This window comes from Tiliqua scincoides, chromosome 5 (assembly GCF_035046505.1).
Source record: "Tiliqua scincoides isolate rTilSci1 chromosome 5, rTilSci1.hap2, whole genome shotgun sequence".
Classification (NCBI taxonomy): domain Eukaryota; kingdom Metazoa; phylum Chordata; class Lepidosauria; order Squamata; family Scincidae; genus Tiliqua; species Tiliqua scincoides.
Genome location: NC_089825.1, coordinates 116,306,358 through 116,330,273, shown reverse-complemented (window position 1 = coordinate 116,330,273; position 23,916 = coordinate 116,306,358). Strand labels below are relative to the sequence as shown.

Genomic DNA, 23,916 nt, shown 5'->3' with positions numbered 1-23,916 from the left:
TCTCTATCATGAACAATCCGTTCTGTTTGAATATGCACACTAGAAGGTTTGTATTTGATTCCCTCTCATCAGTTGCAAAGCTTTGAAAATATGCCTAAGTTTTAAGATGTTTGAAATATTTGAATTCGTCTGTAATCAACTCAGAAGGAAAATCTCTAAGCAATTCCTGTTCCCATGTGTAGTCAGTACATCACCAATATCCCAGTCCTATCTAGGCAGATCTCGCAATCCTCCCCATAAGTGTGAAAGTTGTGCCACTATTATACCTGGGGGGCCACCAAGGCAAGCACTCAGAAGCCCCAAGCATGTGACATTGACTCACAGATGACCCACCAAAGCTGGTAGATGTATTGTTCCATGTGGGTAGAGCAGGGGTGTCAAACATAAGGCCCGGGGGCTGGATAAGGCCCTCAAAAGCTTTTTATCCAGCCCTCAGGCTCTCAGCTTCTGAGCAGTGCTGAGGTGTTACTACTGAAAGGGCAGTCCACATGAAAATTGGGCTGTCCCTTATCTTGAAATATGATCAAGATTTGCATGTTTTCTCTTCTGTCATTTGCAGCTAAGTGAGAAAAAGTGTTTATTTTTGGTTATGACCTGTTTAATGACATCACTTTCGGCCCTCAGCAGACACGATGAATGCTATTCGGCCCCATCTTTGTTTAGTTTAACATATAAGGAGTTTCCAGTATATAAATTCATTATTAATTTTAACAGCTATTTCTTGCCCCATATCTGTTGTAAGAGGGGTTAGGCAGGGATGTGTTCTGTGCTGTATTTATTTAATTTATCTCAATGACTTTGCTCCTAAATTACTTGATTTAGATATACATGCACCATGGCTAGATAACAAACCAGTTCCTGCCTTATTATATGCTGATGATCTTGTTCTATTGTCCAGAACTCAGATTGGTCTTAAACATGCTATTAAAGCATTTATTGCTTACTGTAGTGAAGAACTATTAGAAATAAATGAGGATAAATCTAAAATAATGTTTTTTACAAAATCAATAAGAAGAACCAATGAAAGATGGAAAATTGACCCATATAAGTTATATATTATATATATATTATATTAACAGGATTTATATACCGCTTTTCAACTAAAAGTTCACAAAGCGGTTTACAGAGAAAAATCAAATAACTAAATGGCTCCCTGTCCCAAAAGGGCTCACAATCTAAAAAGATGCAAACGAATACCAGCAGACAGCCACTAGAACAGACAGTGCTGGGGTGAGGTGGGCCAGTTACTCTCGCCCTGCTAAAAAAAGGAGCACCCACTTGAAAAAGTGCCTCTTACCCAATTAGCAGGGGTTAAGTTGCAGAAGTTTAATGAATTTTGCTATCTTGGAGTAGTGCTCCAATCTAACCTTGCATGGTCCAAACATATACAGTATCTTAAGGGGAAAATTGAATTGACACTACTAGCATTGGGAAAAATTTTTTACATCAAAGGAGGATAGTACGTGCCAGCACTCCTAAAGGTATATAAAGCAATGGTATTGCCACGTATGTTATATGGCTCACCGATCTGGTTTTTGGGACCAATAGAACAGCTCGAGCGACTCCAGCAAGTCTTTTTTCGGAAACTTTTAGCCCTACCCCCATGTATAGCCTCTGAAGTTATATGGTTGGAATTGGGACTTCCAAAGAATTCAACCTTGATTTGGAAAGCTATTATCAGATTTAAATACAGGCTTACAATTGCTGAAAATCTTCCTATTTTCACAAAACTAGCAGCACAAGAACACCGCTGGGTAAAATGGAATAACAACATTAATATGAAAATATGGGAGCTGGACCTACAGTCACTAGAAAAATTCAGAGGAAGAAGCCATTCGCCACTTGTTGAAAAGCTATTCATTCAAGATTGGGATTGCCTTCTAAGGGATGCTAAGTGTAAATGCTTCCCTTCTTATTTCGGAATTAAATTTCCCACTAAATTTTCTTTACCCATTTATTTTTATATACTGACGGCTCCCAAGTTGAGGCCTGCTTATATGATGCACAATGCAATGCTTAAACAATGGCACAAATGAAGGGTCGTTTTCAAAGGACCCCTCCCGAGCAGCGTTATTGTGGTTGTCCCTTAACTGAATTAGACACCCCGGTGCATATCTTTTTCCGATGCCCAAAATATGCAGCAGGGAGAGATCGATTCTTAAAGAAATTGATACATAAATTTTCTGTTTTCGGACTCTTTAAGACTGAAATTACCGTTAAGTAGTCTTTGCAAAGAGTGTGTTGTGGATATAGCCAAATTCTGTTTTTATGTGGTTTTAAACTCTGGTTTTAAGATTTTAGATAAATAGGTGTATGGCTTATGTGCTGATCAACCTAATAAACTTGACTTGACTTGGCTATTCGGCCCTCTGTATGAAATGAGTTTGACACCCCTGGGGTAGAGGGCTGAGCAAAGGGCAGGAGGGGGAGGATCGTGTCAGCATCTGCACAAACTGAGTTCTTATCACCCTTTAGTTCTGAAACTTATAGGGCTGCCTTGATGCTTAACAAGAGTTCACATGGAGTGATGTCCTTATCTTTCAATCTACCCTATGATTCAGGCAGAGGAAAACTGTCCTTGAATATTTCCTTTCCAGTTGTGTTTATATCATACTGTGACCCAGAGAGACGGGAGAACTTGGCGACACAGAGATGCTTTCTCTGATGAAGCCAAGATAGAACACACACAGGAGTTTTTGGCTTGACCTTATGAGTAATGCTCTCATTGGTCATTCTGATTGGACAGTATATAATCATTTGATCATCCTTACTTGATTTCTTACCCATGTTGGGTGGGCTTGGATGTCCCATTTTCTGGGGCATGCCAACTTCAAAAGGGTTGTCTAGGGATTATTGTCCTGACTGGACTTAGATGAAGACTACAGCAAATCTACAAAACAACATATCTGTTGACCATGAGGTCTTTCTACAGTGGTGCTGAGTTCACAATATCTCAGGGAAGCTTCATCCCTGCTTAACCTTATGTTGTGGCTTTCTTTAAGGGGCCAAGAAGATGAATAAGAAGGGAGCATGGAGAACACAGTCATCATAAGAGTACAAAGATACTGATGCTTGGTCCAATGGAAGCTTTTTATTTTGCCAAGCATAAAAAACATACGGAAGGGAATGAAATCCATAGTGAAACTATTATAGGTGCTCAGATGGGTGTACATTACAACCCTATCCATGGTATTGTAGTCACATAAAAATAAAGTTTGGAATTATTATAGTCACTACTACATCAGTGTAACTGAGACCCAAGTTCTGAGCTCTGTGACTTACTGCCAGCGTGCACTGTTGCAAACGTGCCATAAGACATGTTTGCAGGGTTTAGCGCCAGCCCGGCATCTGAGCAAGCCCAGCAGTGGGAGACCACCTAGACCACCTGGTGGTAAAGAGGTCAGTGGGGGTGTGGAGGGAGGCAGGGAGGAGGCATTCCAGGGTGGGGGGAGGTAGATAGAGGGTAGGCAGGGGAAGGGAGTGGAGAGGGAGGGGGAGGGACTGGTGGAGCTTGGCTCCAGTGGAATCAGAGCCCCCTTGTTGAGCCTCTTGGCTCAACCCAGAACTCTGTTACTCTGTGCCTGCTCAATAGCAGGCGCAGAACTGAGTAGCCCCATTGTGGAGGAAAGGGATGCACCTTTCTCCTGAAGAAGTGGCAGCAGCTGCCTGGGCTGCGTTGGATGCCGCGGCTGCCATTTTTGGATGCCGCTGCGCAGACCGGGTAGCTCAGGCTTGGGCTACCCAAAAGCACATTTTTGGTCTAGGTAGCCATGGACCATTCCTAGTTTCTACTTCCTTGGCTCTAGTGAATATCTGTACAAAATGTTTACGTAGCCCTTTGATCAGAGTCTGTGGCATCTGTTATGTTGTGTAATCCTTACATCAACCTCTGAGATAGAAAACATTCCACTGATGGGGGGGGGGGTAGGACTGGCAAGTAGTTGCTTTTCTGCTGGTCATCAAGCCCAGGTGTCCCTTATCCAAGGAAATGAAAGGGGGGAAAGAGGCCACTTCTGTAACAAACATGTTTTCTTCCACAATTCCAGAGGGAATTCACACATTCAAATTGGTAAGTACCGTCACCTGCAATTACAAGAATGGACATAATTAATACTGATGCATTACAAGAACCCCTGAAGAGCTTCATGTGCATGGCACATTGTTGGAACAAAACATTTATAAATACATCCAGAAATATTCCGTCCTGGGTCAAAGGGATGGGAATTGAGAAAGTTGCTCCAATATGAGCTCTGAGGTTTAGCAATTTCTACTCCAGGCATCCAGCATCTCAACAGCACCGATCCCACCCATTGTAATGATGGAAACCTTAACAACAAAAGTGTAGCTGGGGTGGGTCAAAACGGTAAGTACTGCAGATGCCACAACGCGCCGTTTAAGCAGCCCCCCCCCCCGCACTCGCCGCCAGAACCGTTCCAGCAATGACAGCAATGTACAGGAGACACTGTTTGGTTTGGCAAGTGCCTGCACGTTGCTGCTGCTGCCTGGAATAGCTCTGATGGCTAGTGGAAGAGGCTACGTCCACTGTACCTCGCTGTGCCTGCAGTACTTATTGTGTGCCCCACCTCTAGCTACGCTACTGCTTAACAATAGCTATGTAGATGAAAACAGAGGAAATTCTGGCTAGAGTCAAGATTTGTACTTGCACTCAAAATGCTGGTTTCAGTACTGTTGCTGATATTCTTTCCTCATATAGTGTGCAAAGCTCCCATAGTTAAATGCGGCATCCATTATCCACACCCTCCTTTTCATAAATTTCATCAGCCTGGACACTTTGCCATTGGTGTCATTGCTTCTCAGACTTTGATGGTCTCCATTTCAGCCACATTCAGAGGGGAACCTCACCCAGTGTTACAAGACTTTACGTAAGGAGTGAATTCTTCTCTGCCTTTTGGGGGGGGGGGGTCATTGTTTTTCTCTAGTGAAGGATTGATATTACTGAACCAAAACTCTTTTGTTTCCCCCCACAGGACAAAGAAGACATGGTAGGATGAGAGAAATCTTCTAAACATTACATATTGCCTCTTGTATCAATTTCTTTATCTTATGATGCTCATTTTAGCTTTAAATGTTTATACATTCAAAGGAATTTTGCATTTGAATATTGATGCGTTTTTTGTCATGAGAAGCTCTTTCCCCCTTCTGATAAACTCTAATACTTCTGTAGTTTGTAGCAAACTATGATTCAATTTGCAGTTACCTTCATTATGCATCTTTCTTTCCAGAGTTGTGACAAAGAACTACCAGCACATCCTGGCCTTAGCATTTGCAGTAAAGGAGATCAATGAAACCCCCCAGATCTTACCTAATATTACCCTGGGCTTCTACATCTATGAAAGTTACTTCAATGAAAAATTTGCCTATTATGATACCATCCAATTTACATCCACTCCAGAGAAATTTATCCCCAACTACAAATGTGATGCCCACAGTAATGTGTTAGCCGTCATTATGGGACTGAATTTCCAATCCTACCCCCATGCAGCAACTCTCTTGGATCTGTATAAGATTCCACAGGTAGGATGTGTCTCTGTGTGACTATGAAGGCACTAAACACAGCATTTTTTCTAGTTGTACTGCCAGTGTTTTTTCAAATGAGATCTTAATGATATAGGGATAGTGATACAAGGCAACTTAAATACATTTACAGCCAGTCCTGAGTTGCCTAGTGTGCATGGCTGCGGCAGCACTGAAAGTGGCTGCTGCCACATCCTGCACACCTCAGGCAGCTGCAGGTGGCACCTCGGGAGAAGGGGACTTTTGTCCCCTTCCCCAGGGTAAGTGCGGTAGCCCCGTAATGGGGCTACTTGATTTACTGCCAACCAAAAGGTTGGCAATGAATCAAAAGTCTTTGTGTCGGGCAGTGAGCCCAACACAGAGGCTGTGGATTCGGTGGAGCATTGCCCCACCGGTCCCACCTTCCTCCCTCCCCGCTCCGTCCCCGGCAGGCCTTCTCCCCGCTCCCTCCCTGGAACGCCTCTTCCCCCCCTCTCCTCTCCCTCCACCTGCCTCCCTCCTCCCCAGAATGCTTCCTCCGCACCTCCCCGCCATGACCCCGATTACCTCCCCACTGCTCGGCAGTCCAGTGGCAGAGTTTGGGCACCCGCCTGGTGATAGCCTGGCACCGGCGCTTGCCCAGCAGTAGGACCTGCAAATGTGTCTTATGGTGCGTTTGTGACAGTGCACAGTGGCGGTGAGCTGCTGTGCCAAGCCCAGGATTGGGCTCTTATTTATTTATTACTATATTTATATACCGACTTTCACAAAGACTCATAGACTTGAGTCTATGAGACTCAAGTCACATGTAACTTGAGTCACATAGACTCAAGTTAGTTTACATAGGCAGATTGTGCATAAACTCCATTTTTTTTTCCAAATGGGGATTTACAAATGTTATTCTATGAGAAAAACTCATAGAACCCTCCATTTCTCCAGATGTTTCTCTTTATGGTGCTATCGTCATCCTAGCTGCACGAGGTACTGCTCTTCCGGACAAACTTCCACAGGCAGTGGCAAAATATGCCTCAGGCAGTTCTCCATTTCTTGCCATTCTACATTCTTTCATTTCTAATCAGAGGCTTCAGGTCACCCATCCAAGTCAAGGCCTAAGCTGACCTTGTTGAACCGCCAGCCCACAGCTCCTGCCTAGGTACAAATATGTACGCAGTACATTGGTTGAAGTACTGTGTCAAATGGGTTGAGACCTGTGTCAGCCACTGTACTGCTGATCTGAAATACTAGAGCATCTCTACTGTACCTCAGGTAACATTCACAAAAGCATTCCATTCATTTATTCCCCCTCACTGCATTGCCCAAATATATCCCAAACATATCCAAATGTGCCTTGAATGCACAGGCAGGCTAGACTTATCCGAATAGGAAAAAAAGTGATTTTAATAACACATTACTGTAAATAGATTTTACATATAAATCAAGTTGTGGACCTTCTGAACCAAATATAAATGTTTCTTGCCCTCCTTTTCCACCATAGTTCAACTATTAAACTAATGTTTGTTGAAGCACCTCGAACACTCAAATCTGCTCTATTGATAGTACCATTTTCTCCTCCTCCTCCTCTCCCTATCTCTCTGTAGCTCATCTATGGCTATTCTCCACTGATGAATGATAAAACCCCAGGACTTCCCTTGTACCAGATGGTCCCTGATGAGGAACTGCAGTATGTGGGGATTCGCTCCTTACTTCTCCATTTCAAGTGGATGTGGATCGGGGTCCTGGCCAGGGATAATGAGCCCGGAGAAGTGTTTGTGCAAAATGCATTGCTGTTCTTTTCCCAGAGTGGCATTTGTTTTGCATTCATAGAACGGGTCCCCAGAACCAATGCCGTCGGTGATTTAAGAGACCTGTTGAAAAGTGAGGCAAAAATGTATGATAGAATCATTGGCAACCAGACCAATGTAGTGTTGGTCTGTGGGGAATCTTTTTTCACCATGTCTTTATTATGGTTCCTATATCTAGTGAGTGAGACAAAGAGAATTCAAGGAAAAGTGTGGATCATCACAGCCCAGATGGAGTTCACATCACTAGGGTTTCAGGGCACTTGGAATCTAGACTTACTCAATGGTGCTATGTCCTTCTCGCTTCACTCCAGTGATCCTCCAGGATTTCACCAATTTTTAGAAAGCATCAATCCTTCTAGCATGATTGGAGATGGTTTCATCCGAGACTTTTGGGAAACCGCTTTTCAGTGTGTATTCCGAAAGACAGTTACAGAGAAGATGAACTGCAGTGTTTGCATAGGGCAAGAGAAGCTGGAGAGTCTTCCTCAGTTTGTTTTTGATATGAGCATGACAGGCCACAGCTATAGTATTTACAATGCTGCCCATGCTGTGGCCCATGCTTTACATGCCATGTCCTCATCAAGACGCATGCAGGGAGCAAAGATGGATGACGAAAAACGGAGACGTCAGAATCAACAATCGTGGCAGGTAATGAACTTGTCATTTGATGTGGAAAAGCCCTATGTCTGTTGCCATGAAAATAGTTCCCAATGTATATGGCCTCCAAAAGTTTCTCCAGTGCTAACATTCTCTTATTTCTTAGAACCCAATCCTATTTAACTTTCCATCACTAATGCAGCATTGCTAAAGGGGGTGAGCCCCTCCTGTGGTGGAGAACAGTCATGGAGGCCTCCTCAAGACAAGGAAACACTTGTTCCTTTAATTCAGGGTGCACTGCTGCTGCATCTGCACTGGAAATTTGGGTAGGATTGGGCCCTTAATCTCCATCTGCTGGAAAATGCTCAGACATTCCTGGTTCAATAAGTCTACCTTGTTTTCTCTCTCCATATGCCTGACTCATAAGATACATCATAAAGGAAGTAGGAAGGAAGTTCATGAAGGAAGTTTTTTGTCTCCCCTTCTTTGACCCCACTAGCTATGGTGTCACTCTGCTGCTCCTCCCATTGTCATCACTATGATATACTTTCGATGTGGTTTTGCATTCACCTTTCATCATTTCCTGTGACTGAGAAGGGCTGAGCCAGTGCCTACAGTATAGCTAAGGTGTATCCTGTACACATACTGTTTAATGGACAAAAGCTATACTGCAAAGCTACAGATTTTGCAATTATATTGAATAGAGATGGCTAGATGAGGTCCTATTTGTGTATTTTTTTTAATTTTAGTAGGAAATATGATCTCTATGTTCAAAGCACTTTTAGATTCTTTATTTTGCATTGGAACCAAAAACTTGTTTTCTCTTTGTATGTATATTTAGAGCCTAAGCCTATGCATGTCTACTAAGAAATATGTCCCATGAAAGTCAATGAGGCTTTCTCCCAGGTATTTGTAGGTAGGAATGCAGCATTAGCAAGCTTTAAAGAATAAATAACATATTTTAATTCATAAATATTAAAGATTAATGTTGAAATATTAAATGTATATACATTAAAATGTATGTGTGATATGGAGGACCATTTTACCTCTTTAAATTTCTTGGGACACAATCCTAACCAGGTCTACTCAGAAGTAAGTCCTATTTTGTTCAATGGGGCTTACTCTCAGGAAAGTGTGGTTAGGATTGCAGCCTTGTTCTGAAAACCTCTCTCTCTGTCCCACACACACACATGCACACACATCTAACAGTTAATTTTATACACACACATATTTTACACTCTCGCACATATCTGTTAATTTTATACACCTGTCTGACTTTGTGTTCAATCTAGTTTGATGATGTTTCACTTTGTGTTCAATATAATTTGATGGTGTTGTATGCTGCGTTGAGCAATGGAAAAACAGCATAAAAATCTTTTAAATAAAACAAATAATGAAATAAAAATAAATAGGAATTTTGCAGCCCCTCCCTTTTTTATTTTTTAATTTCCTGATTTTTCCTTCACAAACCAGCTCCATCCTTTCCTGAGAAGTGTCTCATTTAACAACAGTGCTGGGGAAAAAGTGTCCTTTGATCATAATGGGCAACTGGTAGCTGGATTGGATATAAACAACTGGATTATTTCTCCAAACCAGTTCTTTCGTAGAGTAAAAATCGGGATGACGTACCCCACGATTCCACCAGACAAAGGCCTGAGCATCAATGAGAACACTATAACATGGCACCGCTGGTTTAACCAGGTAGGATCCCAATTTGGGCAGTTCTGCAAACACACAGATGAGGAAAACAAGGAGAAAAAAACCTTCTTTCAATCTCATGTAAATAAAACAGAGGTTGATGCACCACAATGATAATTACTTAAACCAATGTTTTCAAAATGTGCGTTTATTTTGAAACTGGTCACAACCCCCAGTGGGTTGTGAGCTGATTTTTGGTGGGTCGTAAAACATTTTTGAAACACTAAAAAACCACACTTTGCAAGCACCCTTGCCTGGTTGGCAGAAGAAAAGTTCTAGCTGGAATGCTAACCTGAGTGTGAGGTAATCTTCATAGCCCCAAATTAAAATGTCACATTTTCTTATTTTCTCTAGTTAGTAATTGGAGTGCCATAGATCATGTGTGAATCCAGTTTCAGTCTTTAGTCTGGCCTGGAAGTCCCTAACTGCACATCTTGCTCTCCAATTCAATCTTCTGAGTTCCCTGGAATGATTGCAAAGGTTTGGGGTAACAGTCCTGGAACTCTGTTTTTAGGGAGAGTTTAGCAAATCCCTATACACACATATGATTAATGTAAGGCCTCTAGTAGTCTTGGGAGCTCAGGACCCCCCCATTATTACTAATAAATTATTATTATTGATACACAAAATATTATTTCTTTCTACTTCTCTTTTTATGTCGTGGGTCACGATATACTCTCATTTTTTAAAGTGGGTCCCAATGCTAAAAAGTTTGGGAAGTACTGACTTAAATGTTTTAAATACAATTAATAAATAGTTATTCAAAAGCAAATTTGGAATGTGTATGGAAACATTTTTAGAAGCATGTGCTTCTTTAGCACCTGTTTTAAATAATGCTGATACTTCCACTATATCTGAATAGTTAAAAAAAAAAAGTGTGGGACACAGTATTATTGATAAAATTAACCCATTGCATCTTTATTTAACCGGACCTCTATTTTGGTCAGATTTCATTTCAACTTCTTTGCCATCATCCAGTTCTGCAGTGATTCACAAGCACTGATCAAGGGTTTCTACAGCTTCTCCAACGTTTGGTGGAAATGATAGGTCATGCTGGCTGCCATTCTCATATAAGTGATATCCAACTAGAAATGCCCAGGTGATTTTCTCCAATAGTGTTAGCAGAAGTTAACTAACACGGGTGACAAAATAGAACCATGAGATCAGTGGATAGCTAGAGGGGGTGTAAAGCACTAAGTTCTGCAGGAAGCCTCACTGCAGCATGCAAGGGGCCCCACCCTCTCCCCTTTGGAGCCATTCCAGGCTGTGGAAGCCTCATGCTATGGTGCGGCTCCCTGCAAAACTTAGTGCTTTGCACCCCCTCTAAGTACACCACTGCCTGAGATATGTCATAGGCCAAAAGCCAAGTTAAAGAGCAGGTGTCTCCCTGTTTATAAACCAGTCAGAATCTGAGCTCCACATTTTATTATTAGAGGGAATAATGAAAATGCCCCCAAATGTTAAGGATTCCAAGCTCAAAAGCCAGGAGATTTACATCTTCTTCTACATCTATCAATTAGGTACAACCCGTTTCATTGTGCAATGACCATTGTTATCCAGGTTCTATAAAGAAAATGAAGGAGGGAGAGCCATCTTGCTGCTATGATTGTATCCCATGTCCAGAAGGACAGATTTCAAACCAAGTGGGTAAGAATTGTACGTTGTGTTGCATGTTCTCAAAGAAAGATAAGCTCTTCTGGATCAGGTCAAAAGCCTATCTGTTGCCACTGATAAACCCAGGGGTGAGATATGAAGGCATTCTCTTATGCCACCATAGCTCCCCATCAAGGTGTATTCAGAGGAGCTACAACCAAAACATGCAATTCAAGTAAGACACAACATCTTGTGTCTCTTGGTGAGAAGGGCAGGGCTCAAACTATATGGCATCTGGGTAGAAATAAAATTGATGGCTTAACCCTTCCAAGATATAAACCACTTTAGGCGCAATCCTAACCCCTTATGTCAGTGCTTTCCAGCACTGACATAAGGGCAATGCAGCTCTGAGGTCAGGGAACAAACATTCCCTTAATTTGAAGAGGCCTCTGTGAGTGACACCCAATTGCAGGATGCAGCACATGTCCCATTGGCACCACTATGTCAGTGCTGGAAAGCACTGACATAAGGGGTTGGATTGCGCCCTCAATTTGCTTAGACTGTATGGTTAACATTACAGGCTTTATATGTACTGATGAGCAAGGCTCTCCATGATCTGATAACACATTCCACAGAAATCTGCATTGGAAAAGACAAATGCTTTCTGAGGGAGTTCTTTACACCATGATGATGACATTTATGCCAAGTATATGGGAATAAATCAACAATTCTTATTTTTCAGACATGAATGATTGTTTTGAATGCACAGAAGGCTACCATCCAAATCAAGAACAGGATTTATGCATTCCCAGAAACGTCACCTTCTTGTCTTATAAGGAACCTTTAGGGATCACTTTAGCCATTTTTGCTCTTTCCCTTTCTGTCATCACAGGCTTGGTGCTGGGAACATTTATGAAGCACCACCAGACACCCATCGTCAAAGCCAACAACCAGAATATCACCTACATTCTACTCATCGCCCTCCTGCTCTGCTTTCTTTGTGCGTTTCTGTTCATCGGCCGACCAGAAAAATGGACATGTCTCCTCCGACAAACTGCTTTTGGCATCATCTTCTCAGTGGCTGTTTCTTGTGTGCTGGCAAAAACCATCACAGTGGTCCTGGCTTTCACGACCACCAAGCCAGGAAGCAGGATGAAGATGCGGGTGGGGAAAAGAATGGCTACCTCCATTGTTCTTTCCTGCTCCCTCATTCAAGCAGGCATTTGTACTGTGTGGCTTGCAACCTCTCCCCCATTCCCTGAGGCTGACTACCAGTCAGTAGTTGAAGAAATTCTACTGCAGTGCAATGAGGGCTCCATAACTATGTTTTATTCGGTCCTCAGTTATATGGGCTTCCTGGCCAGTGTCAGCTTCCTTATTGCTTTTCTTGCCAGAAGCTTGCCAGATAGTTTTAATGAAGCCAAGCTGATCACTTTTAGCATGTTGGTCTTTTGCAGTGTTTGGTTGTCCTTTGTTCCAACCTACTTGAGTGCAAAGGGAAAACACATGGTCGCTGTGGAGATCTTCTCTATCTTAGCTTCCAGTACTGGGTTGCTGGGATGCATCTTTTTCCCCAAATGTTACATAGTTTTGTTGAAACCTGAGCTGAACAAACGAGAGCAACTAATAAGGAGAAATAATTGAAATGATCCGATGTGTGTCCTTTGCTATAATATGCAAGCCATTCAGTTTAAAGTGCACACCATAGTCCTGGTACTTGGTACCATCTTAGCAACTGTTGTATATGTTTTTGCGAAGCTCTGAGAATATTCCTGAGTTTTAAGAACAATCTGAAGTATTTGAATTCTTCTCTCATGTAACTCAGAGTGAACAGCTCAAAGAAACCCCATTTTTCATGTGTATGCATGTAGATTGCCAAGTGAACTACAGCCAAATCTGCTATATTACATATATCACATGCACTCAACATGTCCACTTTCCACTTTTACATGCTTTTGGGGTTGCCAGCTTCATTGTTGCAGCATGATTGATGTTAATGAATCTTTTCAAGGTACTCCTGTGGAATGAAACTCTTTTAATTTAATAGACCAGCGTTTCTCAAACTGTGGGTTGGAACGCACTAGGTGGACTGCAAGTCAATTTCAGGTGGGTCCCCATTCATTTCAATGCGTATTTTATTTTTCATATGTGAAAAATAAATGCTTGATGCTACTGTGGTATGTGACTACATTTGGGGAAATGTTACAGATCTGTGCTTTTAACAGAGATAGTCAGTGGGGCTTACTCCCAGGTAAGTGGATTGCAAGCTATGGGATATTTGGGGAATTTTTTAAAAACAGGTCATCAGCTCTTCAGAAGTTTAGGAGGGTTCTTCTTTATTTTATGTAATTTTTTTAACTTATTGTAAACTTTTTTTTTTTTTTTTTTTTTTTGCAAAGGAGTTTATTTATTTATTACAGATACAGGTAAGGAAAATAGGTTAGACTTAGGGCTGGGACTACACAGGTTACACATGAGGGTATTGGCCATCAATTACAACACATATTAGTCCAAAAAAAAATTGATAATGTCTAAAAACAAAATTATTCATCAATACAAAAATTATCATATTTGTTAATCTACTGATTAATAACTAAATCAATATTTTTTATCTAAACTTGTCTGTTCAATCATAAAAAAGCTTCAAATTTTTACTTATATGCTCTTCTTGCCACTAAACAAATATTTAGAATAAAATATTTCTTATCTGATTCTTAATTTCTGATGTCGCCTTTAAGAGGAATGTTTCCAGTTTGAATGGTAATACACATTTCAATATCTCTTATAACAGTTTATATATCATTTCCCAATATTTCTTTGCTTTTTCACATATCCACCACATATAACAAAAATTCCCTCAATTCTTTACTTATCCAACAATTGTTTAATGACCCAGGGTACATTTTTACTATTTTCACTGGAATTAAATACCATCTGTAAAATATTTTATATAATTTCTCTTTTAAAAAATAACCCTTTTAGTTATCTTAATAGTACTTTAATTTTTGCAATATTTGTGTTCCAAGTTTTCATTTACCATGCATTCCCCAATAAATACAGCCGACAACAGGTATGGGATTAAATGGGCCACTTTATTAACTTACAACAAGCGCAACAAGGCAAAATAGGAAACAATACCCAAACTAAGTGCGGGGTTCTAAATGGGGGAAACGGCCTAGCTGTCTACGTCCCCCAGTCTCATGGGGCGTCCACCCAACTCCAGGCATAGCTCAATTGTTATTAAGCCCGCCTTTCACTGTCGCCCAAAGAGGGTAAGCCAGCCAAACTACTCTGCCTTCAGGTCACCCCTGCAAGGCCCCAAAGTTCAGACCAGGGGCTAGCCAGCCTGCCTCCTCGAGCCGGACAAGCATCCAAAGAGCGGTTCTGGCTCACCCCTGCCCTTGCTGGCTTAGATTGGATGCCGGAGAAGGTCTTCTGTCTACCCACCCCGCACTTCTACCACCACAAGGGAAGGTCAGCCTCGCGCTTGGCCTTCCCTACACCCAAAAAGAGGGCCAAGCCTTGTTGCAACTCTGAAAGAAAGCGCCCATAACCCATAGGAGAAAGGTGAACCCCATTGCCACGGTAAAGAGCAGGCTCCTCAAAAGCAATGCTGGGATGATGGATAGCCGCTCCACCAAGCTCCGTGACGACCCTGCCCAGGTAAGCGTTGACCCTTTTTCGTGCTACCTCAATTCTTTTTACACAACTCGCCCAGCGCCAAATTCTCCTAGGCAGCATGTCAGACCACAGGATAGTAATCCCGGGAAACTGACGGACTAATGAGTCAAAATCCTTGCGGGCCTGGAGCCTCAAGGACATGGATGTCCTCTGACCCAAGTCATTTTCACCCAAGTGCACCACGATTACCTGTGGCAGGGGGTTAACAGCAATGTACTCAAAAATGGCTGGGAAAAAATTGGCCCCAACACATACCCCTCTTGGCCAACCAATCAATGTGCGCAACATCACCCAGCGCCAGCTGAGAGCCGAAACTGGATGACATGGCATGCTACTGGGCCCAAAAACTATGGAGTGTCCGCAGATCAAGACCCTGGCTGGGCAGCTCCTTCGCGGACCTGTGGGAAAAAGAAGCACATCGTGAGATAAGCTCACTGGACAGGCCAAGAGAAAGGAGGAATCCTTCCTCCGCTCTAATACTCACTCCCATGGCCAGTCACGGACAGTGACCTGGTCCGCCTTAGCTAACTTACAGGACCCCACCTACCCCTTGCGCCGACACTGGCGCGGCAAACGCCCTCCAAGCGCTGCCAACAGACCCTACGCGGCTCTGACACATCTTGCCAACACTGGCGCGGCACACGCCCTCTGAGCGCTGCCAACAGAGCCTACTCGGCTCTGACACATCTCGCCAACACTGGCGCGGCACACGCCCTCTGAACGCTGCCAACAGAGCCTACTTGGCTCTGACACATCTCGCCAACACTGGCACGGCACACGCTCACTGAGCACTGCCAACAGGGCCTACCTGGCTCTGACACATCGTGCCAACCTGGCAGTGCACACATTGTGCCCACTGGCGTTGCACACAGAGCCCGGGCGGCACCTTTACACACTTAGGATTTAAAGGCACCAGAGCACCATCTACCGATGCGCCTGATGCCCTGGGGGGAGAAACCAATGCTGTCCGCAATGGATGCTGCCCCAATCCTAAATGGATGCTGCCCCAATCCTAATGAATGCAGCCCAAACAATTCAGGCCGCAGGCCTAATTGAGACTGCGCTCGTTTAAAAAATGGCCTGAAACTGGTAAAGGGGAAGGGGTGGGGCGATCCTCGTGCCGGAATAGCGGGCCCACTCCTGCTGGAGCCATTAAGCAGCACTGTTCCCTGACAGATACTGGACAAAGACACCGGCTCGGAGCCTGTTACCACTGAATCCACTGCCCACGCCCTAACTGGTATGTTATGGATAAACTCCCAGACCGTGACACACAGTCCCCCCACTGAAGGACTCTGTCAGGGGGGGGCAAACCATGACCTAAACAAAGCAGCCGTGGGGGCCTGGGATCCGGACACAGCCTGGCCGCAAGGCCAGCAGCCGAAAGCGTTCCCCCTGAAATAGAGAGAGAGCGATGGCCATGCTATCTTCAAGCCCAGGCTCATGTCTGGCTGATAAAACAGTGGTGATAGCAAGACACTGTTTGACAAAGACTCTAACCAGATTCATAACTTGGGACCCTAGGGCGCTAGTCCACATCCCTATCAGCTTATCTAATTTGTCCCTTGGCAGGTGGTTGGTCTGTGTAACCGAGTCCAAATCGATACCTAAAAGGTGAGCTTGCCAAGGGGGGGGCCCTCTGTCTTCTCGTGTGCCAGGGGGACCTCCAGCTGCTCACACAGCACTGTAAAGTCACCCAGGAGCCGAGCACAGACGCCAGACCCAAATGGTCCCATAAAAAGTAGTGGGCAGTGGATCGTAACAAAGTTCTGAAACGCACAGTCATTCCAAAATGTACTGGACGCCTCAAAATCCGAACAGGAAATTGAACACCCCATTGGCAATGCCCTATTGTCTGGCAGAAATCCTGGGGGTGCCCTAGAAGCAATCAAAAGGCAGACTGAATATCTGCCTTGGCCATCAAGGCCCCAGGGCCACACTTCTTGAGGCAGGCAACCACCTAGTCTAAAGAAGTGTATCTGACTGAACACCGGTGGGTCGGTATCCCGTCATTTATGGAGGAACCCTCCGGAAAGAACTGGTGGTGAATCAGTCTAAATTGGCCCAGTGCTTTTGTAGGCACCACACCCAGGGGGGGATACCTGCAAATTCCTCCACGGAGGATCCGCGAAACGGTCCAGCTACTCTACCCGCTTCTAACTCCTTGGCTATTTTTTACCTCGCACCACCTCCTCCATGTCAGTCACTGACCGGAGGTTGTGAGCGAACGTGGGGCTAACTGGAGGTGGGGCTAGGATCTCGAAACCAAGCTGAAAACCCTCAAATACTCTGGCTGCAGAATGATCTGTATAAAATTGCAGCCAATAAACCAAGGAGGGAATCTCAATTGGCGTCGGGCCCTTTGCCAACACCAGTTGAGGGTCCACCACCCAGCTTTTTACCACGGAAGGGGCGGAAACCTTGCCGTGGTCCACTGATCCGTGGACAATTTGCCACGGGATGCCCAGCCCCACACATGGGGCAGCCATGGGAAAACGAACATCCTGGCCTGTTGCATTTGTCAGTGGCATTAAATTGGAAGCAAGCGCGAGGGGATTGAACCCACTGCGCACCCTCAGGTGACGCAGGCTGCTCGGGTCTGGAACGAGCAATCAAATGCCCGCTATCCGCCCTATCCCCCAACGTTGCCCTAGCCGGCAGGACTAACTGCACCCAGAGTTCCCACTGGGGTATAGTCCAGTCCAAAGATGGGTCCTGTGCGGCTCTGATGCGAAATTGACGGTCATAAGCCATCCAAGCCGCACCAGCATGATCACGCAAAGCGCGATGAATAATGTCCAGGTATTTGAATAGTTTCCCCGCCTTTTTGGGGTGCAACTGGACAGTGACCCCAGCATAGACAATGAACCCATTTAGCCAATTGGTCCAATTCTTGTCTATCTTCCTCTGCCTGACGGTTTCCTCGTCACGCACAGGGTCTCCCACTTTGGGGGTAGGCTCAGGCTCGATGTGAAGGAGACTGAACATGTCCACAAAGTCACCTCGCCATATCTTCTCCTTGACCGACATGGCGAGGTGAGAGCCCAGAGGGATGGCGATGATGCCATACGAAACCGTAGGCTTCTCCCTCTCCACCACCAATCCCAATGACTCTTCCCCCCAGTCCACATCCTGCTGGTCCAACTCTGTATCGGCCGTGACAGGACAATGACCACACTGGGGGGGGGGTGCCCTGCTAGCCCTGGGACCAGATTTGGGACAGGGATATGTCCAACCCAGGGCCCAGGGGTACTGTGGGTAATTGGGCCCCTGCCAGAAGAAAGGAGGCCCCCAAGGAGACCAGGGCTGATCTGGTGCAGCCCGGCTAGGTGCCCAAGGAATGCCTTCCTTGTCTTCCCAGGCAGACTCTGCGTTGTGAGCAAAGCCCGCCCACGGCTCGCCTTGCCCATCGCAGCCACTATTAGCCCGTGGCCGAGGCCTTTTAACAGGACGGACCACCTCCTCCTCTGCCTCTAGGGTGTTGCCGTCCTGCGCCTCACCCTCCTCGACAGTAACGTGCTTGTCCTCCAAAACATGAACCTGCCGGGGAGGGAGAGAGGCCCCTTTACTTATCCTACTTGATCTGCGAGGTACAGGGACTGCCCTGGAGCTGGAGCCCCCGTCACCCTGCCCCGCCTTGTGAAGGGCCTTCTCCTTTTTGCATGCGTCATAGCGAGCCATTAAGGCACGCAACTCAGCCATTTGATCTTCCTCATCCGATGATGAGGGAGGGGAGTGGATAGGCCAAGCTGGAGCTGCCTTTTTGGTGGCCTTGCCACCCGACTTCTGGGCTTTCTTCCCCATGTCCACCCCCCAAGTAAAGGAATATCCCGAGTGGGGCCCACCGCCCCCTGTGCTCTAAGTTTTTAACTGGATACGATACGCCTCAGCAGTACAGAATCTTGGCCTTCCGCGCTGTGTCAGCATACTGCTGTGACTGGAAGTCCCCCAACTCTGAAAATTAGAGACCCTTTTGGCAGTTGGGGCCCACAAAATGGCCGACAGGCTGTATTTAAATAATCAAAATGGCGGAGCGCCACGAGGCAGGGCCCAAAATGGCGCCCAGCCACGAGGCACCCCCCCAATGGCTGCCAAAATGCACCCCAACAGGCAGGCCCGCCAAGGAGGAATGCGGGGCGGCCGCCCACCACGGGCGCCTGCCGCCCCCACGGACCCCCCAAACTGCACCCGCCGCCGCGGGGTGCACAGATCCGCTAAGCGCTGCAAGCCCCGCGGCTGGCAAAGCGCGCAGCGGGCCGCCCCCTACCGCTGCCACTCGGACAGAGCGCGCAGCGGGCCGCCCCCTTCGCTAGCACCCTGCAGAGCGCGCAGCGGGTCACCCCCCCTGACGCCGTCTGCAGAGTGCGCAGCGGGATGCCTCCTCAATAGCTCTCACGGGGCCGCTCTGACGCTGCGCCCCGGAGCTAAAACCGCAGAGCGCGCTGCTGAAGAGAGGCCACCCACTGCCCGAAGCGACAGGAGCCTGCAAGCGCGGATCTCCGCGCCTCAAGCCCCGTCGTGGGGCAGCCTCTCTCAGCTCCTGGAAAAGCGACCTGCTCGGTCGCTTCCAGGAACGGAACTGAGCCAGGTCTAGCGCCTGCGCGCTAGAACTGGCTCAGTTGTCCCGCCCCCCAAGGCCAGCCAGCCAATCAGCTGGCAGCAAAGCCCTGCTGCCGGCTGATAGGGGGGTTTAGCCTGGCAATCAGCACTAGCATGCCCATACGGGCACGCTAGCTGCCTTTACATCTACTTTGATTTAATATAATTAATGGAATACTCTTCATTTCTAAAAAGAGTTCGGTCCATTAATATCTACAAAAGAAAAAAAATTTCTACTTGTTGTTCAGCCATTTTCACTTTCTGTCTTAGTACTTTCTTTGTTCTCTGTTTTATTGGTGTTTTCGTTCTTGCTCCTCCCACTGCTCCTTCCACTTCTTAACTCTCTTAAATTTCTTAATCCCTCTCTTTTCTTTTTTCTTTTTCTTCATTCTGTTCTTTTTGGATTTAATCCAAAAATTCTTCCTCTTCTTCAAACAACGTGCTCTCTGAAAGTTCTCTCTTTTTTCTTCCTTAAAATTCTTAATTCTGATAATAACGGTTGCTTTTTCCATCTCATTTCAAAAAATCGCCACTTCTTTAGTTTCATCCAACATTTGATCCCTTCTTTTCTCTTGTCTGTTATTTGTAACCTGTTCCTGCATGCTTGTCAGGGAGGAGTTTATTTGCTTCATTTGTTCAGATAATTTTCTGACCTGTTGCTTCATTTCGTTTCTGAAATCCCACAACAAATTCATGAATAAGGGCTGGCTTTTACTAACATTCTTTAAATTTTTGAATGCCATTCTTATCAATATCAAATCAAGCCAATATACCTCTGGCTGTAAAAAAACAGAGATAAAATGATCCAACAAATAAAAAATCAACCAACTCTCATTATCTTGTTTCACCTTCTTGTAGGGTTAATTTCCAACTTTTATATCTAAAAGGGGTAAGTCAATATTCCACTTCCTGACAATAACAATGTCAAATCAGTCAAACAATTAAAGAGTCATCCAAGTCTTATTATCTCACATCCCTTCTTGTCCAAAGTAATCCTTGATTTTTAATATCCAAAAGTTAAAAGTTAAAGTTAAAGTTATTTCAGCCATTGAAGATTAGTTATTTATTTCTTTTCCATGCATACCATTTCAGCAGGGTGAACTTTTCTCTTCTTATCTCTCTCCTTTTCTTGCAGTCACCCTTATTACGAAAAAGAGAAAAATACTCCAGCAAGAGTTTCTTTAAATCCAGATTCGCTCATTTCTCCTCTGGGTGGCTACAAGCCAACGTAAATAATCTTAAAGTTGTCTTCCCCTCCTTCCAACCTCTTGATTGCAATTCTTTTTATAGCCTTTTAATGAACTGGTTACTCACAATTTAAAGCTTTTTTTTTGCTGTCATGTTGTTGTATCTAGGCCGTGGGGGGGGGGGGTCCTCAGCTCTCCTAATTGTCTCCGAAGATGGTATCCGGGATACGATGTGATTCAGCACAGAGCAATGGGGGGGGGAATCTCTGAAATGGCCGTTTCAAGAGATTCCCCCGTTCAAACTCTCAGCCTTCGTTCCTTCTTCTTGGCAACAGAGTACCTCATTGTTGAGGTCCTTGGAAAACACATCTATTTAGCAGTTCCCCCGGGGAGCCCTCCAAGCTTCCCTGCTGTTTCACTGAGTGTTAACTCCGCCCCCAACTTATTGTAAACTTTTAATTTACAATTTTCCTGCTTAATGATGTCACTTCCGGCCCTGACATCATGTCCAGTGGGTCCTGACAGACTGTTATTCTAAAAGTGGGTCACGGTGCTAAAAAGTTTGAGAACCACTGTAACAGACTCTTCCAGACAGACCCATCAATGTGCGTTCCCCATTTCTGGGCCAGTGGCTCAGGAAAGAGCTCAAGGCAGGGCACACAAACTGTGGTAGTATAGCCACAATTCTCTTTACTGTGTTTTGGCTGTGTGACTCTCAGGCCCCAATCCTAAGGCCACCTTCCATTGACAGAATGAGCCTTCTGTCAGTGGAAAATCTACCCTGTTGATGTGTGCAATGCTGACATCAGTGTGACCACACTCATGCACCACCACAGCCACCACTAGAGGAGGTACGTTGGCATTGAGAGTGGGCAGTGGGTAAGATGGGCCATGAAGGTGTTTGGGGAGAGGAACCAGATGTTTAAGGGGGTGGATCCAGTAGCAGTTGCACAAACTGGATATTATTCCTAATTTTTCTATCTGTCCCACACCACAATCTCTTCAGACTTGTGCCAGACTTGGACTTATGGCATGTCCAAGGAGACCCATAGGACATCAGCTCTGCAGATGTAAGGAAAGAAAATATTCCTTGCCCTCTCACAGGCCTCCTGGGTGCCTCCTCAGCATAGTACGCAGTGTGCATCTCCATGGCACAGTTAAATATTTCACAATGGCAGGAGGGTAGGATTGGGCAGTATATATGACAAAACGAGTTGCAGTGGAAACATATTGTCCCTTGAGCAGAAACAGGTTTGTGATGCAAGCACAGTACGTCATGAAGGCTGAAATCTCCTTCCTCAGAGTGGGAGAGTTTCATCCTACCATGCAGCAGCTCTCACATGATGCTGGGTTTTCAGATCCTGAATGATTTTCAGATCCTGAATGGTTTTCAGATTCCCCACTGCCACATGAGTGCACCAACCAATCACCATAGATTGGGGTTCTTTACTGCACACTGCTCATTTTCCAGGAAGAGGCTTTAGAAATGTTCTGATTTCCAAATGTTCTGGAGTCTGCCCTTCTGCACTTGTAGCCCAAAGGAAGTGGTTAGTGTTATTGGCAAAATGGGAATATGGCTCCTGGAGTCACTTACACACATGGTGGAAGGGACAGCAGACATGTTCTGGTGCTAGACCTGACATCTCGAATCCTCTCCCCAAGCAGGGTATAATTATTTAAATAACTGTTTATGCAGTTTTGGATCACATATTAGCAGCTACCTCTGCTATGGGTCCTGTAATCTGTACTTTCAGAAGTTTCCTTGAGGGCGCAATCCTAACCCCTTATGTCAGTGCTTTCCAGCGCTGACTTAAGAGCAATGCAGCTCCGAGGTAAGGGAACAAATATCCCCTTACTTTGAGGAGGCCTCTGTGAGTGACACCCAACCGCAGGATGCAGCACATGTCCCATTGGCACCGCTATGCCGGTGCTGGAAAGCACTGACATAAGGGGTTAGGATTGTGCCCCAAGTCTGCCTTCTGAATCCTGTAGTCTGTACAGATTTGCTCAAAACTGGGCTGGAATGACCCTGTTTGGATTCCAGGGAGCTTCTTGGCATCTATGGAGACCAGTGCAGAAGCAGGTGATCAGGGGAGACTAGCCCTTTTTAATTATCCTCATTTCAGCTGCAAGAGCCATGCAGTCCATATCATTCTCCAGAGCAGTGATTTGAACAGAGAGTTTGGCAGTGATTCATACTTCCAAGCCACCTCCTCTGGTCCCTAGGCACATCTGTTCAAGTTCCAACTCCATGTGCCAGGTCTTCTGCTATGATAGTCCTCTACTTGCTATTGCCAGGACTCAATCTGGTCAAAGTTGCTCCCTGAGAATGACCAGATTCACCCTCAGTGGGAGTTCTTCATGGCTCCTTCCATGCCATTTGGATTCATATCTGTGATTTGGACCCTTGAGAGTGTTGAAACCTAGAGAACTATCTTGCCTCTTCCCAAGAGTGCAGTTGCAGAAGAACACCAGCAAACAGCCACTAGAAAAGTCACTGCATAAGGGTAAAAACAGTTACTCTCCCCCTGCTAAATACAAGAGGAGCATCACTTTAAAAAGTGCCTCTTGCCCAGTTAGCAGAGACTTATGGAGTAGTAAGGGAGTTAATTTTTTCCCCCTTATGTTACCCAAGCCTCCAGATCGTCCCCACCATAGGATGCAGTACACCCTGTTTTGACATGGCTGCATGCTATGGCGGGGGAAAGGATTAGGCAGTTAGATAAGTAACCTAATAGATTACAGATTTAGGGGTGGAGGAGAGATTAGACTTCCAAGTAGTTGCTATAGTATGTTATTTATGTGCTGTTCTACAGGCCATCAAGCCCAGGTGTCCCTCGTTATCCAAGAAAACCAAAGGAGAGGGGAAGAGACCACTTCTGTAACAAACATGTTTTCTTCCACAATTCCAAAGGGAATTCTCCCACTCAGATTGATGAGTAGCTTCCCCCATAATCACCAAAAGGGCCATAATTAGTTCTGATGAATTTAAAAAAAAACAAAAACAAAAACAAAAAACTCAGGAGAGTTTTGTGAGCATGATGAATTGTTGGAACAAAATATTTATAAATACGCTCTGAAATATCCAGTGCTGGGGCTAAGGGATAGGAACCGAGAAGGCTGCTCTATTGTAAGCTCTGATACATAGCACTTTCTATCTCAAGCTCCAAGCACAACAGCACCCTTGTCCCAACCAATGCATTGTGATGATGGAAACGTTAACAACACTCATGTAGATGAAAATA

General features: G+C 45.1%; 1 protein-coding gene across 1 annotated transcript; it reads left to right on the top strand.

Moving 5' to 3' along the window:
* Positions 1–3,680: 3,680 nt before the first annotated feature.
* Positions 3,681–12,848, top strand: LOC136653352 (vomeronasal type-2 receptor 26-like). The gene is made up of 6 exons (XM_066630261.1): positions 3,681–3,721; positions 5,244–5,535; positions 7,113–7,964; positions 9,387–9,614; positions 11,132–11,258; positions 12,097–12,848. The coding sequence occupies exons 1-6, from the start codon at positions 3,681–3,683 to the stop codon at positions 12,846–12,848; spliced, it is 2,292 nt and encodes a 763-aa protein (XP_066486358.1).
* The last annotated feature ends 11,068 nt before the right edge of the window (positions 12,849–23,916 follow it).

Bases quoted from the DNA above. Each gene is read 5' to 3' on its own strand.
- LOC136653352 (XM_066630261.1), top strand. From the start codon at position 3,681: ATGCCGCGGCTGCCATTTTTGGATGCCGCTGCGCAGACCGG. The intron at 3,722-5,243 runs GTAGCTCAGGCT...CTTTCTTTCCAG, and splicing joins GATGCCGCTGCGCAGACCGG to AGTTGTGACAAAGAACTACC. The intron at 11,259-12,096 runs GTAAGAATTGTA...CTGTCATCACAG, and splicing joins ACAGATTTCAAACCAAGTGG to GCTTGGTGCTGGGAACATTT.